Source organism: Echeneis naucrates, chromosome 13 (assembly GCF_900963305.1).
Source record: "Echeneis naucrates chromosome 13, fEcheNa1.1, whole genome shotgun sequence".
Lineage (NCBI taxonomy): Eukaryota > Metazoa > Chordata > Actinopteri > Carangiformes > Echeneidae > Echeneis > Echeneis naucrates.
The window spans coordinates 1,388,536-1,413,363 of record NC_042523.1 but is presented as its reverse complement, the minus strand read 5'-3'; the positions used below and the strand labels follow the sequence as shown (position 1 = coordinate 1,413,363).

Genomic DNA, 24,828 nt, shown 5'->3' with positions numbered 1-24,828 from the left:
CTTCTTGTTTGCTTCAGATAATATTAACATGTAATATGCTATATAGTGTATCATCCACATTACACTAAGAGCGATGAATACACAGAAAATACATACCACTTTGCATGATATTATTGTGCTTGGTCCAGATTTGCTGCCGTAACCGGACATTTTTCTGCGGAAATAGTGTCAAATGACGCCTAAACGCCCCTTTTTATGTGAACGAGCACAGAGCCTGATGAGCTAAGCCTGGGTCGACAAATCAAGCTGATAACCACCGTCGTGATACTCGCTATCTCTAGTTGGAGCTTTCTGCTTTGTCGAGCCAGCTCACCCAAAGGAAGCCTGGCTCTGTTGTGCTTCCTTCGTAATATACTCCTCAGGTCTGTGTGAAAACTCAGTTGTGTGTTGACGCCTTAAAACTGACGTGATTTGACCGATGAGTCAAAACGATTCCCACAGATCTGGGCCACATCTGCAAAGGTGGCGGATCGTGCTCTTATTTCCAAAGGCTCTACCGGAAAAGCGTGTGTGTGTGTGTCTGTCTTGATGGCTGTGAAGTCCGGAGGAGGCTGAGCGCATCACAGACTTGCTACAGCTGGACCGGCGCATCTGGGTCAGAACAGAGTAGCCTGAGAGACGGAGACAGAAGAATAAACAGGCTGACAAACGGGTGGACACAGTCTGTGGTATCCCTCTCTCTCCACCCCACCTCGCCCCTGCTCCAGCATCTGTGTCTCCCTCAGGCCGGTGCGGGGATCTGGGCAGTGCCGGTGTTTACGAATATTACGGTCTTTATGGGTGACAACATGGCCGAGGGGACCCGGGTCATTTACCACCTGGAGGACCAGGAGACCCCCTACCTGATACGGATCAACGTGCCCTCGAGGGTCGTCACCCTAGCTGACTTTAAACAGGTCTTGAACAAACCCAACGTCAAATTCTTCTTTAAGTCCGTGGATGACGACTTCGGGTGAGTCACGTTAACGTTAAACGACTACTAATGGTCCGCACAAATACTTGCAATCCCTGTTATTTATTACTGATGTCACTGATGATTTTCTGCCCCAATTGATACTTTGTCAATGATGATAAGTAGTTGTCTTTGATTATTAACAGATTTTTTAATAGATATGATTGATTATCGACATTGATGTGTATGTATATATATATATATATATATATATATATATATATATATATATATATTGTCACATATATTACAACCGGCCCTGTTAATCTTTAGTATTAGACAACAATCACATACATTTTTCAGAGTAGTTTGACAATTTAACAGCTGCTAATGATGCTAACATTAGCTAACAAATGGCTACATATACCTCCTTTAAAATGTTATTATACAGCCACCACGAAGGGTTTCGTTATTTATTTAATGACAAACCAAGACACTGTGTTTATAATACATTTACAAGTAAACACATGTGACAAGCATGGACACACACACGTTTGTATGAAAAACAAGATAAATATCTGTAGTGTGGAGAAGGACATTGGCTGTTAGAATGTAGAGACACAAGGAAAAATATGTTTTGTTTTGTTTTTTTCTGAGCAGATTTAAATTTCTCTCAGAAATTCCCTGGTGACTGACTCCAGATCAGTTTAAGAGCTGCAGCAGGAAAACAAGTTATTTAATCATTTCAAATCACAGGATGTTAACCTGTGACCACAGAATGCTTGGCCTCAAACACAAATACACCAGGATCAGTCACATAGCAGTATGACACTAAACAAAGACACAAAATTGGGTGTTCATCATCAGCATATTCTTATTCAAAATAACCTGAAGCTGACTTGAATGACTCTGAGACCAAGAACCATTTTTACATAATCCTGAAACACAGCCACACACACACTGTGTAGTTATATTACAGAATGTGTCATATAGAGAAAAGCTCTCTAAGATTTGCTCTGATGAGAGCTCTGCCTGCAGTGTCTGTTTGAGTGTGCGTGAGTCTCGGTGTGCGCCTTTTTCCTTTTTTTCTCCACGTGTAGCTGCTTTATTCCACTCGCTCCACCCAATTCCATCAAGATTATGTGAAGCCGGTGACTTACATTTGACCAACCAATAGAATGTGGACGAAGTGCACAGAGTCAGGATTAAGTTTTAAAAGGTAAATTTATTACAAATGACATAAAAAAGACTGGTTAAAATGGGAGAATGTCCTGAAGTGCTATTAGCCAAGCAGAGGGAGAGTCAGTGGAGGAGATGGGTCTGTTGCTTCCAGTCATCTGTGTGGCAAAACCATGCAGCAGGCCAAGCAATGCTTGAGGTTATGCTGAGTTTTGGTCAGACTGTCGTGGACTACTGGCTCAGACCTAATCCATTCCTCCTCCTGGGCAAAGCCTGCAGGTCCCCCTCCAAGCACACCTGGACCCAGATTTCACCAAGCCACAGAGAGTGTTAATGTTCACAAAGTGTTTCAGCATAAACAAAAAGGTAAAGTATGTTACACCAAGTGTGCAGTTACCTGGACACAGAGTTCACCAAGCCACAGAGAGACAGAGCCTTATATCTCTGCTGATTAAATAGAGCTTCCCTGAGCTGATTGAAGGCACCTGATTCACCACACCCACACAGACACTCCCACAGCAAACCACACAAAGAATAAATAAGGTACAAGACACAGCTCTAGCAGATTACAATTACACAGTGACACAATAAAACAAAAAATAGTCTTGAACCTTGAACAACAGTGAAAGCAACACACATCAGAGCTGGTCACGTGGACTTTGTTATTCTAGAGAGTAGACATATCTTTGACAAAATCTATAGTTTTATGGTCATTACAGTAAATTTGACAGAAAAATCTGAGATTCGCAGTTGGACCAACTCCAGTTGCTACTTTATTTGTACTCCGGATTACTGGTTGTCCTTCTCTTGTTAATATCTGGGTGAGGGAGGAGGCAAGACCAAGCCATGAGGGAAGAGAGCCTTCTCAGTCACTGCCCCCACTTTCTAGAACTTATTCCCCAAATTCCTCTGTGACTCTTTAAATGTGACATTTTCACATTGAAATTACTTCTCAAGACCCACCTTTTTGAATCAGCTTTCATTGTTCTTTTGATGTTTCTTCTTTTTCTTCATTCATTCATCTTCTACCACTTAACTGTTTTCGGGTGGCAGGGATGCTGGAGCCAATCCCATCTCACACTGGGCAAGGGCAGGGTCACCCTGGAAAGGTCACCAGTCTGTCTCTGGGCCTCGTCTTTTTACTTGTTTTGAATCTACTTCATTCCTGTAAAATGTATTTGAGCACTGTTAAAAGTGCTTTATAAATAAATTGTATAATTATTATCATTAACAATCTGATGATGGAAGTGTCTGACCACAGGGAACCTCTGAACTGATCCAAGGCTCAGTGTTTGATTACTTCAATGTCACAATGAATATAATGATGAGCATGAGGATAAGGATGATGATGATGAAAACAATGACTATGATGATCTACAGGGTGGTGAAAGAGGAGATCAGTGATGATGATGCCAGGCTGCCCTGTGTGAATGGACGAGTCGTCTGCTGGGTCAGAAACAGAGACACGCACACGCACACACACACACGCACACACACACACACACACACACACACAAGTGTACCCACACACACGCATTGTCTTATTGTTCTCTGTCCTCAGGTGGTGTCCTCAGAAACCTGTCAGTCAGATTTCAGGGGGTCAGATGTCCAGTCATTGTCCACGCCCACCAGTCTGGCCCTGCCCTGCACAGAGAGGACAGGTGGGATTGGAGATTCCCGACCTCCGTCCTTTCAGTGAGTTTCCAGCAGACACTGTGTTTGCTTCAGTAGTAATATGATCAGAACTGACTCCATGTTTCTGTGTTGCTCAGTGCTGCCACTGTAGATAGCCATAACGGGTCAGAAGTCAAACCTGCTGCTACAACAACAGAGAGGAGAGAGAGGGATGGCAGTCACCGAGGTAAGAAGACACATGACAGAAAAACTGAGACAAGACGAGATTGAGCTTCTGATTACACACACTAGTATCACCCCAAGTTCCAAGTCATGATAAAAAATGACACATAACTCAAGTCTGAAAAATTGCTGATACAAAATATTTGCACAAACATTTTGTTGTGATAAAAACAGTGCTTTTAACTTACTGAACCCAAAAAGCCAACAGTGAAGACTAGAGATGATTCACTGGAGTCTGTTGCTAAAAATCCCTTTAGTTGTGCTAAACCAAACAAACTCTTCAGATTCCATCTCTTCATTTATCCCCTTCTCCCACTTTGATTTAGATTCCTCAGATTTAAATTATGTTCAAATTTATAATTATATGAATTTGGTTTACATTATTCTCAAAACAACTCAACAGTTTTTGATTATTTGAAAAACAAATGAAAAGAAGATTTAAATGAACAGATTTTAGACATTACGATCCAGGAATCAAACCACAATATTCTGATATCTGGACCCATTCAACCTCCTCCCCTATGCGTGTTCTTGGCATATCCAACATTTTCCAGCTTTCAGTATGTTCTCTAAAATACCTGAGAACCACTGGATCCTTTATCTTAAATTCATGTTTCTTGTAACATTCAACATCTGTACAAGTTTCGTGCACACTGTTTTCCATCTGTGACTTCACTGGATCAAAGACTAGATTACTTCAAACTGGGAAGGCATAGTGTAATGGTGATTAGTGTTGGTTCACAGCAAAAAGGTTCTGGGCTCAATTTAAACTCAAAATAGATATAAGATTCTTCTGCAGTTTGTTGGTTGATTCATTGACCCACAACCAACAACCACAAGGACACAGGTTTGTGGTTGTGTCGTGTAGTTGTAAAGGAGGGTCATGGGCCTTTTAATTGCGTTGGCCCTACATAGACCCTGAGGGCCCTTTGCCATCCAGCAGGTCGGTTGAAATGTTCAATACCTGCAGATGTGTCATGGTTCCATTAAAGTGATTTTACACTGTATGGACCCCTGCCAGTCATCCTGTTGGCATTGTCTCTGCAGGTGAGTGTGTGAATGGCCACACCTACCAACCAGGTGATCAGAATTTGGCAGGCCCAACAAGTGCCGGTGACAGCTTGTCAATCCAACAGAGCAGCGAGTTGGAGACAACCAGTTTCTGCTCGTCGGAGGAAGACTCAGGAGGAAGGTCAGACTTTACACTCATGAGAAGGCAAACTACTTAAGTCTTTTAGATAGTTAGGCTAACAGTAACTCAGGTATATAAAATCTTTAACTGCTCAATTCTATCCAAACAAAAACCTATTAGTCATGTAACTCAAGGATATCATCATCAGCCTTCTCTATGATTGGTGGGTATGTTGTAATACACTAACCTGCCCTCAGGTCATCCTCTTCTGCCCTAGTAAACCTGTTCACATGCTGCTCTCCTCCTCCAAATCCAATTGGTTGCTGCAGACCTTGGGACCAGCAGTTCAGTTTGTATTGTCGTGTAGATATGCTGCTGATCTGAGAGCAAAAAGAATTCCTGTGTCAGTAAGGAAAACACACATTCTATTCATCATCGCTGCCTCTTTTTTAATGGTCTTTTTTTCCACTGTCTTTTGGTTTGGACTAATTACTTTTACAGTTTTTCTTTGGACACAATCACAGATATTTGTAGGATTTTATTGTTTAAAGGTATGTTTGTTTTTTTTACTTTTGTGTGTATGACATGTTAATATTAATTTTGATATTGAAATGCAATATTTCGAATGGATGTTGATATTTTAATTTGAATTAAATTTTTAGATTTAGAAACTAAATGGAGAAACAAAATTTCATATTTGTACTTTTTGAGTTAAAAAATTTTCATTTTCTACTTTATTTCAAACATTATTACAAATTCTTAACGTGTGTTATGTTTTTTTTAGATTATCAGTTATGTTTTGTTATTTTGTTTCTGCTGGTTTTAAATGTGCAGCTTACATTTTTGAAAATAGATGTTTTTTTCAGAAGAAAAATTTTATGTTTTCGGTCAGATCTTTTATTTTGCTACCCTTGTTTTAGTTCCGTTTCCTGTTTTGTTTCTGGTTTTACTTTTATTTCCAGGACTGGGTGGGGTGTAGCTGTGCTGAGTTGCTAATGATGATCAGCTGCAAACACTTCTCAGTGTTCTTCTCAGGCAGTATATCAGGCCTGGCCTTCCACTTCCCTGTTGGCAGAATATTTAGTTTGAGCCCAGGGTTTCCTTCCTCATGTCTCGTGATCTCTTGGTGCCCTTGTGAAAGTTCGTACTTCTACTAGCGCTTTTGTTATCTTGTTCCTATAGTCTTCTAGTGATTTTTGGTTTCTAATTTCATCTCTCTTAGCTCGACTAGTGATTTTGTTTAGTCATTTTTGTACACAGTTCACTTGGAGTTTTCTTGCTCCCAGAAGATGCTGCCACATGCAGTTCCTGTGTTATTTTGTGATTTGATTGATTGATTGATTGATTTTATTTTTATTTTTTTTCTGTGTTGTCCATTTTTCATTGCTACTTTGTGAATAAACTTTATTCAGTACAACTGTTGGGTGTCCAGCTTCTGCTTGTGGGTCCAGACTGTTGATTTCACAACAGTACATTTTTGGCTACAAAGATGGACCCAGCGGATTCTGACACCCTTCACCGTGCGGCTAGCGTGCAGGGCACGTTACGGGGTAGACATGAAAGACTGCTGAAAGAAGTCATGAACTCGATTCAGAACTAGTCTACCACCGTTCAACAGCTCTCAACGCATTTCCAACCCGAGGCTCTCGCCCCTCCTCCTCCGAAGGCTGCCACTCCACCAGAACCAGTGCCGGTTCAGGTTAGTGAACCACCCATTCCTCCTCCAGAGTCCTACACTGGAGAGATAGGGGTGTACAGTAGATTCCTGCTCCGGTGCACCTCAGTTTGTGATTAGAATCCTCGTTCATATGCTACCGATAATGTGGTTAACCACCTCCAAGGAAAGGCTGGAGAATGGGCTAGTTCTCTGTTGGAAGCTCAGTCTGCTAGCTTCGTTGAAGGCCTACACTACAGATGACAGAAGTCTTTTTTTTTTTTTCTTCTTCTTCTTTTGATCGGCCTTTTCGCAACCTGACATCAGCTTTTGGCTTTACGTCAGGGGTGTGAGTTGGTAGTGGCCTTCTCCATTCAGTTAAGGATTTTGGCATCAGAGACTGGCTGGAACGAGTCTGCTCTCAAGTCAGCCTTTTTCAAGGACTTTCTGAAGAAATCAAGGAGCAGCTTGTCACTTGAGACGAATCAGATTCTTTGGAATCTTTACTCAACCTAGCCATCAGCATCGATAACAGGTTGCGGGAGAGATGCATGGAACGTAGAATGACATCATTACGTCCTCCACGGCGTTTTCCCGGGCAACCTGCTCCCAGTCCTCGTTTTGTGGTTCCTGATGCTGCAGTACCAGATGCAGTGGAGCCCACACAGCTTTGTCGAACCCGTCGAATCTCCGAGAAATGCAGTTGGAGAATTACCAGAGGATTGTGCATTAGGGTTGAAACAATTCCTCGAATAATTCGAGTACCTCGATTACAAAAATTGATAAAGGAATTTTCTCGAGGAATCGTTTAATTTTTTTGCAGAGCACACTGCCCTGACGTCACGCACGCAGAAGAAGAAGGAGGAGGGTTCAGACGTGTTTGTTTTTAACAGCGGGAACATAGACAGCGCAACTCTGCCCTTGGAATTCCACTGGATGCGGAACGCTCCGTCCTCTTCCGTTCGTCAATACCCACCGGCACCAGATCTGTCTGTGATGCGCACTGTTGCGGTTCTTCCGGACAGAGGGTGACGCCAGGATTCTCGCAAATTCGTGCGTAATCGCGCGATATAGCCTGTTGTAGTTTTATAACCACAAAACAATTTAAACTGTTTTTTTGTGTCCATCCAGAGGACATTTATTGGACCATATTAGTAATTTACCATCCACTCCAATTACTCCTGCAATGGTATTCCACGCCCCATCCTTTTTCTGGGTGTGCTAGATTATTACTACGAATTTGGACCTACAGACTCAGCATCTCCTCGTCCATGGTGTCAACAGGGTGAAATGACACCTGCAAACCTCTGACCTGTTGACTTCAGGTCTGTCCCCACTCGTTATGACGTCTTTACGGTGTGAAATACGAGCCGATTATTTTATTCTGAAAATAAACCGGATGTTAGATTTTGTATGTGCACAATTTTCCATTGTCTGTCCATGTCCCCGACCTGTGAAAGCGATCGACACTCCTCTAGAGACTGACTCATCAGACCACGACTCTTGCACTCACTATTTCTGGAAATCACCAAGGGCACCTTACGTTTATAGATAATTCCGTCACCTTCTTCTCCCATGGTGTTAGGGTTACTTTGGTTAAAGATTCAAAGTCCGCAAAATGATTGGGTGACTTCCTTGTTAGCTGGAGCACGTTTTGTCATTCACACTGTTTGCGTTCTGCTGTCCCTGTTTCTCACTCTACACCTTCTGTTTCGCCTTCTGATCTTTGCTCTGTCCCCGTTGAGTGTCGTGACCCGGGTGAGGTGTTCAGTAAAGACAGGGCTTTGTCACTTCCCCCTCACCGACCTTACAACTGTAACACTGACCTGAGTTTTGGCGTACCACTGCTCCTCTAGTCGTCTGTATAACTTGTTGCGTCACAAGAGGGAGGCCACGGAGGAATACATCAGTAACTCCCTGACAGCTGGTCTGATTAGGCCATCCTCTCCTCTCCTCAGTTTCTTTGTGGCCAAGAAAGATAGAACACTTAGGCCGTGTATTGACTTTCAAAGTCTGAATAACATTGCGGTTAAGAACCATTACCCACTATCACTCATTGATCCTTCCTTTGAACCTCTCAATCAAGCCACAATCTTCACCAAGCTAGATTTACGCAATGCTTAGCATTTGGTGAGAATTAGAGAGGGGGACGAGTGGAAGACAGCCTTTAAGACTCCACTAGGTCACTTCGAGTACTTGGTTATGCCTTTCGGACTGACTAACGCCCCTGCTGTTTTTCAGACTAATCAAAGATGTATTAAGACACTTGCTGAGTCAATGCGTATGTGTCTATCTCGATGACATTCTGATTTATTTTTTTATTTTTTTCAGAACCGCTGAGGAACACAGGTGCCATGTGATACAGGTTCTTCAGCGGCTTTTAGAGAATAGACTGTTTGTCAAGTCTGAAAAGTGAGTTCAGTGTTCCCTCAGTCAGCTTCTTAGGCTACATTTTAGCTAAAGGTCAGTTACAGCCGGACCCACCCAAGAGGCAGTGGAGGGCTGGCAGCAGCCCTCCACTCGCAAGCAACTCTTAACAGTTCCTGGGGTTTGCCAACTTGTACCGAAGGTTCATCAGGGACTACAGTAAAGTGGCTGCTCCGCTGACCTGGGTCACCTCGCCTCACCTTCTCTTCACCTGGACTCCTGAGGCCAACACGGTCTTCCACCATCTCAAAGGACTGTTCTCTTCTGCTCCTGTTCTGGCACATCCTGATTCTTAGTTGCTGTTCATCGTTCAGGTGGACGCGTTTAGCACTGGCATTGGGGCTGTTTTGTCCCAGAGGAGTCCCAAAGACCAGAAGGTTCACCAATGTGCCTTCTTCTACAGAGAGCTATCCCCGGCAGAAAGAAATTCGGACGTTGGTAACTGTGAACTGTTGGCTGCGGTGGTTGCGCTTCAGGAGTGGAGATGCTGGTTGGAGGGCACGGACTACAAAAATCTTCTGCCTGCGAAGCGTCTCAACTCTCGCCAGGCCAGGTGGGCATTGTTTTTGGGACAGTTTAATTTCTTTGTCTTATCGCCCAGGATCCCAGAACACAAAGCTGGATGGACTGTCACGGATGCATGACTCAGTCCAGGAGAGCATAGAGCGTGTGTCCATCCTACCAGCATCCTGCTTCATTAAATCTGCAGTCTGGGACATTGAGAGGACTGTCCTGCAGGCCCAGCAGCAAGAACCCGATCCTGGTTCTGGTCCCAAAGATCATCTCTTTGTCCCCGCCCCTGTGAAGTCTCAAGTCCTTCAGTCAGGACACTCCTTGAAACTCCTGCCAACCAAACTCTGAAGTTCCTCCAGCTTTTGTTTTCTTGTTCCTAGAGTATTCTAGTGATTTTTGGTTTCTTGTTTTATCTCTCCTAGCTCAGCTAGTGATTTTGTTTTATCTTTTGTACACATTTCACCTGGAGGTTCCAGTGCTTTTTGTTCTTTTCTTTTGTTTTCTCAGTCCTAGAAGATACTCAGCCGCTGCTGCCACATCCAGTTCCTGTGCTATTTTATTTTGATTTTTCGTTGCTACTTTGTGAATAAACTTTATTCAGTGCAAACTGTTGGGTGTCCAGCTTCCCCCTGTCAGTCCAGACTCTGTTGATTTCACAACAAAAAAACCTCTCAATTAGTATTTTCATATTGTCTTTGTTTTTATTTTATTATTAATTTATAAGGGATTTTTTTTAAATAAAATTGATATTGTTTTGCCTTTAGTTTTTCCATCTTTTAGATGACTAGTTTTTTTTTGGGGGGGGGGTTGATTTTGTTTTTCAATTTGAATTTGTTTCAAAAACTATTAACAGCTTCAAATACATTTCTTGTTCAGTAACCAGATAGCAGGTGCATTTCTCTCTGTGATGTCACACCAGGTTCAGCCAATCAACAGAGAAGAGCAGCTCCTCACCACAACTCGTCAGGCGACAGCGGCGCCGCCACCGGAAACCCAAAACCCAGCAGATGGAGAGGGTAAACACACAAGAACAGATTCGCTCTGACATACTTATTCAGTCACATGATGTTTATCAGTGAAAAGCAGATATAGAAGTTTTCCTCTCATTATTTAACAAACAAACTTTACCTGTTGAACAGTTTGACAGATTCAAGTAACACAACATAGACTCACATTAATCTCTATCTCAACAACACTGAAGGATTTTGTTTTAAATCTTCACGGGCACAACAGTGATTTCACAATTGGTGGTTAAAGGTCAGTGTAAGCGACCCAACACATTTACAAGCCATAGACTGATGTAGGGCTGAAATGAGTCCTTGAATAATTCCTCGATTAGAGCTGGGCGTAATGACAAAAATTACTTACTCCGGTTTCACGGTATTAGCCTATTCTATAGCCTATTCTAATCCATGCTCATAACTATTGTGCATTGTGCACAGGCCCAGAGTGGCAAATCAAGAGGACCGGGACAATGCCTGGTGGGCCAGTCTGATGTTTGGACTGCGAGGGCCAAAGGTCCGGAGTTTATTTATTTCATGGCACTGGGTTGAAATATATCACGTATGCTGCTCCGACCAGCAGCTGTCCCTGACCCTGGGCCGCCTATGCTGGCAGCTCTTTTTTTTAAAATTTTTTTTATTTTACAGTTGCGTGACCATGGGAACTTAACATGTCCATGCTCATGCACTCCATGGATGTTTAAAGACCGCACATGGTCAGTGCAGGCATCTAAAGTGGGCCGGTCTGAGGAATGAAATTGTTGAATTGATGAATTGAGGAATAAAAATTAATCCCACTCCGGCAAGTATTAATAGCCTATAGGTTTACATGGCCCCACAAAGTGATGTCCGTTCATCTGTCCTTTAGCTTTGTCGGTTTTACCTGATGGTGTTGAAGGTGCTGAAGATTTTAGTTTCACAGCTACATGTATGACATTGAATGGAAAAAAACAAACAAAAAAAAAAAAGCGGGAAAATCAGTTTAGTATTCAGCAAGTTATGATTGATTAAATGTGCTGACAATTCATTGTGCCTGCCAAACAGATCAAGGCATGTTTAGCGGGGCATCAATGAAAATGGTCCCCTGTGAAACTATTTACCACCGTGCTGCATTTCAGACATGCTTAGGCTATGTAAACCGGCGTGGCCAGTGTATGAAAAATTCATATCACATATGTAACATATAAAAACATATAAAAAACGGTTTTCGGTAAGAACCGATATACCGCCCAGCCCTAACCTCGATTACAAAAAATTATTGAGGAATTCCCTCTGAATCAAGGAATCATTTAATTTTTAAAAGAGCATGGTATGCTCTTTAAAACAACATTATGAGGGAACACAGCATCAACTTTCACTGTTATGCAGACAACACTCAGCTGTACCTATCAATGAAGCCAGTCAGTCAGATAGTCAAACTGCAGACATGTCATGAAGACATAAAAGTCTGGATGACCCAAAATTTTTTACTTCTTAACTCTATATTGTACCTGACCCTAAGCACCTTAGAGAAACGCTATCTAATCAGTCTGGATGGCATTAGTTTGTCTTCCAGCTCCACTGTAAGAAACCTTGGAGTAAAACAAGCCAGTAGGGCAGCTTTCTTCCACCTGAGAAACATCAGGAAAATCAGAAACATCCTCTCTTAGGATGATGCAGAGAAACTAGTCATTCATAACTTCTAGGCTGGACTACTGTAACTCGTTACTATCTGGATGACCAAACAAATCTCTGAAAGGCCTTCAGTTGATTCAGAACGCTGCTGCACGAATATTAACAGGAACTCGGAAAAGAGAACACATCTCTCCTTTGTTAGCTGCCAGTAAAATACAGAGTAGAATTTGAATTCCTTCTGTTGACATACAAAGCTCTTAATGGCCAAGATCATATCTCAGAGAGCTCATAGTTCCTTACTGTCCTAGTAGGCCACTCTGCTCTCTAGATGGAGGTTTACTTGTGGTTCTTTGAGTCTCCAAGAGTAAATCAGGAGGCAGCTCTTTCAGTTATCAGGCTCCTCTTCTATGGAGCCAACTTCCAGTATCCTTAGCAATTTTCAAGACCAGGCTTAAAACCTTTCTCTGTATGACAGAGCTTATAGTTAAAAAGTTAAAGTCCATCTACTATTTAGCTATGCTGCTATAAGCCTAGGCTATAAGGACTGAGCACTCCCACCCCCTTGCATGCGCTGACAATAACCATGCTTCTCAGAAATACCCATTTCTCCCAGTTCTAAGCATGTGTACTGTATTCACAAACCATGTTTTCCCAAAGTCTCTGTCTCTCCCAGCTCCTCTCCTCTCTCTCCCTGTCCTCATCCTGCAGATGGTGACTCATTGCCATCCCATGTTTCTGCAATGCCTGCTGCTCCCTTATCCTCATTAATTCTGTACTACAGCATCATCTCCATGAACTTCCTGCAGCATCATGTTCCTGCCTACACCTGTTTCAATATCCCCCTCTCCTGCTCTCATTCTCACCCTACACTACACCCCCCCCTCCCCCAACCCAACCAGTCGAGGCTGATGGCCGCCCCCCCCTGAGCTTGGTTCTGCCCGAGCTTTTTCCTTGCAACTGTCACCAAGTGCTTGCTCATGGGGGGATCTGTTGGGTCTCTTTAAATAATTTTATAAAGAGTTTGGTCTAGACCTGCTCTATATGTAAAGTGCATTGATGTAACTTTGTTCTGATTTGGCGATATATAAATAAATCAGATTTGATTTGTTTTGATTTTGGTATTTCACCCGAATTAAAGGTGTCTCTTGTCACTCTCCGTGTGCCAGAAAATAAAAACTAAATCCCAAAAGCTGCTGTGTGGTAGGGTGCACAACTAACAGGGTAAAGAACCTTGATTTAAGTTTTTATAAGATGGCGAACAGGAAAAATTTGTCTTTAAGACGAGAGAAGTGGATACAGGCAGGAAGACAAGAGGCACCTTCATCAGCTACATATCAGCCTTGAAGACTGGGCAGTCAGTCTGCTGGTTTATGGTAGAACACAACTTGGATCCATTCACTTCAATTCAAAAAGAGTGAGTTTACTTGCACACAGAGAGTGACAAGAGAAACCTTCATACAACACGAAGTCAATGGAGAGTGTTTTCCCCTCTGGTGTGGGTGGGGCTTAAATGCGCTCTGTCTCTATGGAGGAAAGACGTGACAACAAAGAAAGCGATGATAAATGTTGATTATCTAAAAAGGAAACTAATCGTTTATTATTAAGTGAAATGTCTTATTTTCGCACAAATATTTATAATTGTTCTGTAATTAAACAAAATTATGTTTTATCTGATTACTCGATTACTAAAATATTTGATAGCAACAGCCCTGGACTGATGTCAGAAGAAGTCAATGGACAGTGTCGATTGTCCTTTGTTGTACTATGCAGAATTGGCCGATTGATGCTGAAACTGAGTTAGGATCAAAAATCATCTCTGTCAACTTTCTGTGTGGATTTAATGTCAATGTCTCTATCCCTGTCTCTCTTCCTGTTTGACTTTCTCTTCTCTTATTGGGCTGTCTGTCTCTTCTGCCTATCTGTCCTCCTGTCAGTCTGTGTCTTTCAGCAGTGTCACTGATTCCTCAATGTCGCTCAACATCATCAATGTAACTCTGAACATGGGTGAGTACAGTGCTGCTCTCCACATTGTGCCTCTGCCTCTGATCACAGGACTGTGTGTCAAACATCCTCACATCAATCAGCTTTTAAATGATGATTGAGAAACACACAAAGGCAAACGCAAGTCACAATGTCAAAAACTCTGGAGGACTTGGTTAAAAGTACTGTCAGTATCTGCTTTGCCCAAATCTGAACTTGATCCTGATCCTAAAGTTGATTTGAATTTGACCTCATGCTGAGCCTGATCTACTGATCTATCTGAACTTGAACCAGATTGCGATTGTGATTGTGACCCTGAACGTGTGCCTAAATCTGAATTTGAACCCTAGCCTGATCCTTAACCTGCTCTTCATCGTAGATCCTTTTGTCTACATCTCAGCTCCACACACTCACAATAGTATATATTCTTTATTATGTATTTGATACATAATATAGAATAGTAGGGCTGGACTTGATTTAAAAAATATCTGAATAATTATAGAATAATGAATAGAAATGACATGCATTTTAATTGCATTTCTGGCATTCTGACTGGCAGGGAGACTCTATAAATGGCTGAGTCTGGTTTCCTCTCACAACTGCCTGCTTATGCTGTCTACACATTCAACAGAACATTCCTAAAACAAAAAAGAAATTTTAGTTATTTATGTACTGTATTCTATCTATCTATCTATCTGTCTTTCTGTCTGTCAGCCTATTTATTTAGTCATTCTTATCTTATGATAACTTATTAATTACTTACCAAGATCAGTCTTGTAAAGCCAGGGGCCCTCTGAGAGCCAAGCTGGGTCAAAACCTGTCATCCGGTGATGGCCGGACTTTTGCTGCTCTTCGGGAGCAGGGCTTTTTTCTACACTTGGACCTGGAGCAGGAGAGCTAGTGTAACAACCTTCGTCATCTTGCTGTGCGTTTAAAAAACGTCAATATTTTTTTATGTGCTCGCGCAGCAGAGTTCTTCCCCGCTGCATCAGACAGAGCACAGAGAGGAGAAGAGACAGAAATTAATTGGTGCCATGTAAATAAAACAAGTAATATCAGGATGTTTAGTTTGTTTAATGAAAGGACAAGGTAAAGACTTGGTTTGTAGTGAGTGTATCTTAAAATGATCTTGAGTTTGAGTGTCTTTATTGTCATTGTACCTAAGTACAACAAAATTTTTTTACATGCCCATTAGCCTTCATACAACTACATCAATTAATCACAATTATGGTTGAATGTAATAATGGCACACATCAGAATTTATATAAACAGCACATATACATTTGATTGTGTATGTACGCTAAACTTTGAACAGCCTGTCGTCCGAATAGAGGCCTTATGGGTGCAAGCAGTTGCAACATGTGTCGTGCCAAGTTGAGCTTGGAGAAGAGTAGGAGGCGATCAGCTGCAGCCTCTGTCGGGTGTTGCCATCCAGCCACTTACCACCCTGTGGTGAGGGCAGAGGGAGGATGGGGGGTGGGTATATGTGTTCATGTCCATGTGTGCAGGTGGTTGGTATCAGTCTTTGTTTGTGTATGTGTAAGATCCGAGTGACCTTGCAGGCGACATCAGTAGGGGGGAGGGGCGAGTGAAAGGGAGCAGATTTGTGTCTCCAACACAGATGGAATTCTCCTGGAGGATAAACAATGGGGCAGATGTCCTTCAGAGATGATAAGAAGTGCCATGTTTGGGTTTTGCAGAGGAGCACAGATTCCAATACATCTCCTCTTTCTGTCCATTCCAATTAGTGTAGTCATCCATAGTTTCCGGTCTTCAGCAACAACTTCTTCACAAAGCGGTCAACTTAGCAGATGTTGTTGCACCACTTTGCCAACCTCGTTAATCATGACGGGCAGATGTGGAGATCCAGATTTGGTGGCAGCCATTGTCTTGCCAATTTTGCAGTATGCAACCTCCTAAACCGAGAAGAAGGAGTCCTCCAACCATGAATCCAAATAAGTAGAGGTCCTCAATATCCTCTACGGAGAGTGGCGCTAAGCACGTTACATGCCAGCCTCCCCAGTAACTGAGGACATAGCCCTTTAGTGGGTTCCGTCCGGGCAAGCAGGCTCCCCCGATCCTGATTTTCTTGTCGAGATCATGGTGTCAATAGTGCTGAAAAACCAGTTGATCAATTCCATGTTGAAGTTTGAAGTTTGGAGGATTCACAGCCGATTTGAGATAGGGCTTGTCAAAGTTTAGACAGAGACGACAAGATAGAGACGGTAAAGAGAAGAGGAGGAGTGCGAGCCAAAGAAAAATAAAATTAACTTAACTTGACTCTAGGGGCAGTGGGTGTCCTTGTGGGTGCACCCTGCCCCAATGGAATGGTATGGAGAACACTGCTTCTATCTGGAAGCATGATACATGCAATCATCCTGTGTATCCGTGTAATCTGTATCCATGGAACCCGGGCACTGAGAAACGTCCTGCAGTGCAGATTAAAGTGCGATTGATTAATTAATTATCATTCTTATGAATTAATTATCAATTCATTAATTGTTTTTAAGTATTTAACATTGTTTTGAACAAGTTATTTTTTCGGTAATAACTTTATTGAATTTAATGCATCAAAGTCCCAGCCCTATTAAAAGGTATACTCTGTGGCCATGTAAAATAAAAATATGACCTATGATAAATTATAACAATATTTCAAAGGTCTATGTTTTGCATTTAGATGTGTGTAGACATGCTACAGTGCTCACTGGGAGGAGGATGAAAAAAAGAGCATTGATGTGAAGTTGACTTGAAAACATACTGATGATTATTTCTCTGGATCTACAACAAATGCTGGCAATGTCATGTCTGTGTGCAATGGTCTGAAAATAAAACATGACCTACTTTTTGTTCACATGCTGGTGTTAATATGATGATGAAAACCCCTTATTGACCTCAGAAAATATGTACAAGAGAGCACAAATCATACATACCAACACACAGTAAAAACCATAAACATATAAAAAGCATCTTTGTGAGCATATTGTAAAAGTGCCAGGTGCTGGATTCAAGTGCTTATATTGGAAAGTTTGTGGACAGTTCTTTTATTATAAAGTGTGAATGTTGATGTTTTTCTGTGCTGTTATTATGGCAGCCAGCAACAGCCATGAGAATAACATAATACTGAAAAACGTTTTTTTTCTGTTCACATTAGATTATCTTTTTATCGCTGATGACACCTGAGTTTACCTGCAGAGTTATAGTTAACTGTCTCTTTGTCCACTTGTTCCTCCCTGGAACCGTCTCTCTCTCTACCTGTCTGTCTTTTAGAGAGGTACAACTTCCTGGGGATCAGTATTGTTGGTCAGAGTAATGACAGAGGAGATGGAGGAATTTATATTGGCTCCATCATGAAGGGAGGAGCTGTGGCAGCAGATGGACGCATTGAGCCTGGAGACATGTTACTGCAGGTACCACTGCAACAGCACTGATCTACGATTGCAATGCCTGCTGCTCCCATGTTCTCATGAATTCCATGCAACATAATTTCTATGACCTTCATGCAGCATCATGTTCCTGCCTTCACCTGTTTTGAACATCCCGTTCTGCTGCTCTCATTCTCTCCCAACGCCACCCGTCCCGCCTCTCTCGCTCACCTTCTCCCTCCCACAACCCAACGAGGCAGATGGCCGCCCCCCCGAGCCTGGTTCTGCTCGAGGTTTCTGCCTCTTAAAGGAAGTTTTTCCTTGCCACTGTCGCCAAGTGCTTGCTCATCAGGGGATCTGTTGGGTCTCTTTAAATAATTTTATAAAGAGTTTGGTCTAGACTTGCTCCATATGTAAAGTGCCTCGATGTAACTTTGTTATGATTTGGCACTATACAAATAAATCTGATTTGATTTGATTTTATTGCAACACTACTGATATACTACTGCAACACAACTGATGTACTGCTGCAACACTGCTGATATACTATCGTAACACTACTCAGATACTACAGTAACACTATTAATATACTACTGCAACAGTACTGATATATATGATACTGTAATACTGCCATTACACTACTGCACCAGTACTCATATATTACTGCAACACTGCTGATAAAACACTGTAATACTACCATTATACTACTGCAACAGTACTGATATACTACTGGAATAACCCCCAAAATACCACTGCAACACTAATGATATACTACTATAGCACTCCTGTAACACTACTGCTATACTGCTGTAACACTAATGATATATTACTGTAATACTACCATTACACTACTGCATCATTACCATTATACTACTGTAATACTGCCAATATACCACTGAAACAGTACTGATATACTACTATAGCACTACTGTAACACTACTGCTATACTACTGCAACTCAACTGATATGCTACTGTAACACTACCAATATACTACTGCAACACTACTGATACATGACTGTAACACTATAATTATACTCTTGTAATACCACCAATATACCACTGCAAAAGTACTGATATATATACAACTGTAATACTCCCATTACGCTACTGCAACATTACCATTATACGACTGCAACACTGCTGATATACCACAGCAACACTACTGACATACTATTGTAATACTACTTATACACCAACGCAACAGTACTGATACACTACTGAAATACAATTGTTATATTACTGCAATACTACCATTACACTACTGCAACAGTGCTGATATACCACTGTAGCATTACTGTAACACGACCATTATACTACTGCAACACTGCCATTTGACATGGCTCAGTGGCAGCAGGACTCAAGAGCTCGACTCAGGTAGGTAGCAACAGAACCAGGTTTATAGGTACTGAGGCAAAAATAAAGCAAGGCTTAGAATACAAGACTTGAACAGACTTGATGGCTGGGACGCTTGATGAACTCACAAGACAAACAGGCAAAGACAAACACCAAGCACAAGACTTAAATACACAAGGGGAAGGACAACGACACAGGTGGAACCAATCAGGGCGGGGTCTGCTGCATTCAGCGCACGGGAAAACACGAGGGCAGGAAGTCAAGACACCTTAAACAAGAGGAGAGGGTAAGTACTACAAAGTAAAACAGGAAGACAAACGTACAAGGAAACACAAAAACATGACTCATCCAGGATGAGGCTTGACATTATTATACTACTGTAATACTACCGATATACCACTGCAACAGTACTGATATACCACTCAAAAACTACTACTGTAACACTACCATTATACTACTGTCATACCACCAATATACCACTGCAACACTACTGATATACTACTGTAACACTCATTAGTCTACTGTAACACTAGTGATATACTACTGAAACATTACAATTTTTCTACTGCAATACTACTGATATATTTATGTAATACCACCAATATGCCAATGCAACACTACTGATATACTACTGTAATACCACCAATACACCATTGCAACAATACTGATATATCACAGAAACACGATCATTAAACTACTGTAATACTACCATTTTACTATTGTAACACTGCTGATATCCTATTGTAACACTACTGATACACTCATTCTTATGTAACACTACTGATATACTACTGTAATACTACAATTACACGACTGCAACATTACCGTTATACTACTGCAACAGTACTCATATATTACTGCAAAACTACTGATCTACTACTGCAATACTACCAATACAGCACTGCAACAATTGTGATATCCTACTGTAGCCCTAATGTAACACAACTTCTATACTGCTGTAACACTATACAGCCATTACACTACTGCAACAATACTCATATACCACTGCAACACTACTGATATACTACTGTAATGCTACCATTATACTACTGCAACACTACAGATATACTAATGTAATTCTAACATTATACCTTTGCAACACTACTGATATACCACTGCAACACTATTGATATGCTACTGTGACACTACTGATATACTACCGTAATGTTACCGTTGCTGCAGCAGTACTGACACACTACTTTAACACCACCATTATACTACTGTAACACCAATGATATACTACTGTAATACCACCAATATATCACTGCAACACAACTGATATACTATTGTCATAATACCATTATACTACTGCAACAGTACTGCTATACTACTGCAACACTGCTGATATACTACTGTAATAGTAATTATATACCATTCCAATAGTACTGATATACTACTGTTGTGTATAGGATTGTGTAATTTATTACCTTATCTCAAATCTCAGTCTGGAAGGGATGTTCTTTGCTCTGGATTGACTTTAAATTAATTTGGTAGACATGGGTTTATCATCTCCTCATATTCACTGCCAAAATACAATTAAATGCTTACTATTTACTCCCGAAAGCACAGAACACACAAACGAACCAAGAAAAGAACATTTTCATGCATGTCTTGACTGGCTGTGGAAAATCAGAATTGCATGAATACGGACCGTGTATGAAGTTTCTTTCTCTTTTTACATAACATTTTTTAGCAAAAACCAAGCAAATAGATTACGGTGCTCAGGCAATATGTCATCGGCCAGTGGTTCGCCATTCAGGTGGTGCTGTGGTTACATAATCGTAATAGGTCATTGTCAGGTGTTAATTTTATCTGTGTCAAATTAGATTGTGGAAGAATGGCTATGAAGTCCTCTTCTTGTAGGGGAACCTGGACGCATTCCATAGCGGCGATTTACAGTCACCTCCTGATAATGTTATTGGGTCAACCCAAGTGAACTGTCAAAGAATTGGTCCTCTTTGGGGGGAGGTTTGGGAAGTTTCACTGATTTGTGTTGTGAATTGTAATTTATTCTCTGGGAAAGTAGGGTCTTTCGATGTCAGAGTCAGATAAGAGTCCAGGATGGCACTTAGCAGAGATCTGTTATCTCTGGTAGACTGTTGGAAGCAGTCTCTCAAAATTTGAGGGGTGTGAGAGATTGGAATCTCCCCCCCTTCTGGACCTCACAACACTACCGATATACCACTGCAACAGTAATGATATACCACTGCAACACCACTGATGTATTACTGCAGTAATACTGATATCCTACTGTAACACTACAGTATTACTACTTGACTTGCTTAATGTGAAGGTTGAAGGAGAGATTGTAGTCGAAGATGACTCCAAGGTTGTGACAATGGGGGAAGGGGTAGAGGGTGGAGTTGTCTGTGAAGAGATGGAGGTTTGGCTGTCAGGGTGAGGGAATTTGGACCGATTTTGAGTATGTTAGGTTTGTTGAAGTTGAGTTTGAGGAAGTTAGAATGCATCCAGTGTCTAATGTCTAATATTTGAGAGGGTGGAGTGGGTCTGAGATATTATGGATTTGGTGGAGACTACTCCAATATTACTGACACACTACTACAATACCCCTACAATAGTACTGATATAAACTACTGCAATATCACTGCAATACTTTTGATATACTACTGCAGTACCACTGCAAAGCTACAGTCGGCTGTTTGTCTTCAGCTTTTACATTGAAACAACTGAAATAGCCTCTTGATAGTTCTGGCTGAAGGATAATTCTACAGCTATTAGGACTCAAACCTGATCCAATCTGGATAGTTCATCGAAGCGAGGATTATGATGTATCCCAGCACATCCTAAAATGTACATCCTAGTAGCTCTTCTGTTGGTATACTACTACAGTACTACTGCTGATAACATGTTCTAGCATCAGCACTAATACATCAGTGGTTTCTTCTGTTCCAGGTAAACAACATCAACTTTGAAAACATGAGCAATGATGACGCAGTTCGGGTCCTGAGAGAGATCGTCCACAAACCAGGGTTAGACCAGTTCTACATCTCATATGTCGCTACTACATATTACTTCACCTAGCCACATCATTATATAGATTATTTCAGTCCAAAACGCCTCTGTTTCCAGTCACATAAGTTCCTTTGTTGGGTTAGGGTCATCAGGGTCTCTTCTCTGTTGCATTGCTTGGTTTGTCTGTGTAAAGAAAGTCAGAATTCTTGGCACCAAATATCAGTACAAGAAATATCTTTTCATTTATCATCTGTTCCAGAGACTTGGTTAACGACCTGTCTGTTTACCTATCTGTCTTTTTACATATTTCTACCTGTATGGCTGTTTCTCTATTTGCCCTTTTATCTGTCCACCCGTTTACCTATCTGCCCGTGTAACTGTCTGTCTGCAGTCCAGTGACATTAACTGTGGCAAAGTGTTGGGATCCAAATCCACGAGGGTGCTTCACACTGCCAAGAAGTGAGTTACACAGTGTTTTCTAAATAAGAAAAACTGATATCAATCTAGATTGTATATTCCTGAAGTTTAAGTGAAAGTCAACTAAAAGCAGTATTCTGTCTTCAGGACAATCTGGGATAACATGTTTCCTGCAGCTGATCAGTTGTAGTGATGATGAATGAGAGCTATTAATTCTTAACTAGTAAAGCCACATTTATAGTCTTTGTTGAACTCTCTCTTCCACCTTTAATGAAGGTGAACCAGTCCGTCCCATTGATCCAGCTGCCTGGGTTTCTCACACTGCCGCAATGACAGGACGGCTCCTCCCACACTATGGTAAGATTCCCATCAGTCACTGCAACATCCACCTATCCATTCATCCATCTGTCTGACCATGACTACAGGAATAACCCGCTGCTCCTGTTTTTAGGTGTCCATGAAGAAAATCATCACACCATCCACAGTGACATTACAGCTGTTGTGAAGGCAATGGCCAACCCCCAGTCAGGCCTGGAGGTTCGGGACAGGATGTGGTTGAAAATCACCATCCCCAATGCCTTCATAGGTAATCTAAAAGTAATTATTGATGAGACAGGTCCATTGTCCAGGTCCAATGACTCCAGGTCCCCCTCTGTTTGTCTAGGCTCAGACGTGGTGGACTGGCTCCATCGTAATGTGGAAGGTTTCACAGACCGCCGAGAAGCCCGGAAGTATGCAGGAAACCTCCTGAAGGCTGGATTCATCCGCCACACTGTCAACAAGGTCACCTTCTCTGAGCAGTGCTATTATGTGTTTGGAGACCTCTGTGGAGGTGAGCAAGGTCTACAGCTAAGCCGATCCAAAAGCTGTGCAAAGCTTTTTTCATCACTCAAATGTCTAGTAACCTCTGATATATTGGACAAAGGCCTTTGAATAAAAAAGAAAGAGTTTCTGAAACTGCAGTTCCACTAGCCACCAAAAGATAGTACACAAGCCTCTACTGACACTCAGCTGCTCAGTTTCTATGTTAAACTTTGTAGTTGCAGCTTTTTCTTAGCTAGTTTAACAAAAAAAGTCTACGTTTGGCACGGGAATCCTCAGGTTTATGATTTTTTTAACACCAGGGTAAACGTCCCGTAAATGTACTTGCTGTCATTAGAATACCACAGGGAACATATTTCCTCTCAGTAAAGTATCACAATAATTGCACTTTTGGAATTTTAACCTGTATCACAACAATTGTATTTCCGCTTATTAACCTGTACCAGTGACATGGGTCCTACTGTGTGTCAGATCTGGGTGTGATGTCTCTGCTGGATCATGAAGGAGCCTCCAATCAAGGAGGCGGCAGAGGATCAGACTGTGAACCAATGGCAAGGGCTACAGGTGCCCAGTGGTCTGCAGCCTTCCCATACCAGTATCCTGTCCCACACCCATACGGCTCTCCTCACCCCCTCCACCAAATGCTGGCCAGGGCAGGAGGACGAGGAAGTCAACAGTGTGAAGGTGATGGTACTGTTTCCTGTTTGTATACATAGAAGATATAAGAGTAGAGATATGTACCAGACCTACTTTTAACATTTCCTATAGCCTTGAACTAACATTATGTGTTGGTGTATCCACACAGGAAGTCAAAACAGCAGCTCAAAGAGCAGTGGCAGTCTGAAGGAAGGAGGAGGAGGCAGCCAATCAGAGTCCACAAAACACCTTGCACTGGACTCCCCTGGTGACAACAACACCCAACGATCCCCAACATCCATCTCTGGTCACCAAGGTGACAATGACTTAAAGGACCCCCCACCAGCTCGATTGCCATCTCCAGGTCAGAACCAAGACCTTACCACTGACCCTCCTGAAATCTCTGCTTCCAGACAGTCCTTCCGCCTGGCTATGGGAAACCCCAGTGATTTCTTTGTTGATTGTCATGTGAAATGACAGTGTCATTTCAGGTGACATCCATCCTAGTGTAACCTAGACCTGGAAGTATCTTCTTGTAGATGTGTTTGCAAAGATGGGGGAGGCCAGGACTGAGGAGACTGTGATAGAATTTGGATTTTATTTTGAGTGTTGAAACTCATACAGGAAAATTTAATTTTCATTATAGTAGAAAATGAACCATTTTATTTAGTGATGCTCATTCCACTGTGAATGATCTTAACAATATATCTCACGAAGGTCCAGTAACACCCAGAGTCAGAGCTCCCACTCCAAGGTCCATTAACAAAGCTCCATCCAGAATCAGAGCTCCCACTCCATCATTCCCCAAGTGAAGCAAGTGAGCTGCATCATTTCTTCATTATGTCTGTTTACATGCTGACACATGCTGGAGCCAATCCCAGCTCATATTAGGTGAGGACGGGGTCACCCTGGACAGGCCTCCTGTCCATCTGTCTCAACACACAGAGACAGACACAGACAAACAATCACTCACAGTCACGCTCACACCTACGAACCATTAAGAGTCACTTGGATG

The 24,828-nt window shown here is 41.9% G+C and overlaps 1 protein-coding gene across 1 annotated transcript; it reads left to right on the top strand.

Moving 5' to 3' along the window:
- The first annotated feature begins 241 nt into the window (after positions 1–241).
- On the top strand, positions 242–24,463 carry dvl3b (dishevelled segment polarity protein 3b). Its single transcript, XM_029517581.1, has 15 exons — positions 242–952; positions 3,452–3,521; positions 3,633–3,766; positions 3,844–3,932; positions 4,976–5,120; positions 10,574–10,670; positions 14,204–14,273; positions 17,517–17,656; positions 21,879–21,964; positions 22,330–22,397; positions 22,632–22,712; positions 22,807–22,941; positions 23,020–23,187; positions 23,649–23,867; positions 23,983–24,463. Exons 1-15 carry the CDS (start codon positions 777–779, stop codon positions 24,288–24,290), a joined length of 1,986 nt encoding a protein of 661 aa, XP_029373441.1. The 5' UTR covers positions 242–776; the 3' UTR covers positions 24,291–24,463.
- The last annotated feature ends 365 nt before the right edge of the window (positions 24,464–24,828 follow it).

Coding starts and splice junctions, on each gene's coding strand:
- dvl3b (XM_029517581.1), top strand. CDS start 777: ATGGGTGACAACATGGCCGAGGGGACCCGGGTCATTTACCACCTGGAG. Junction 21,965..22,329: donor CACAAACCAGGGTTAGACCA/GTTCTACATCTC, acceptor GTCTGTCTGCAG/TCCAGTGACATTAACTGTGG. Junction 23,868..23,982: donor TCAACAGTGTGAAGGTGATG/GTACTGTTTCCT, acceptor GTATCCACACAG/GAAGTCAAAACAGCAGCTCA.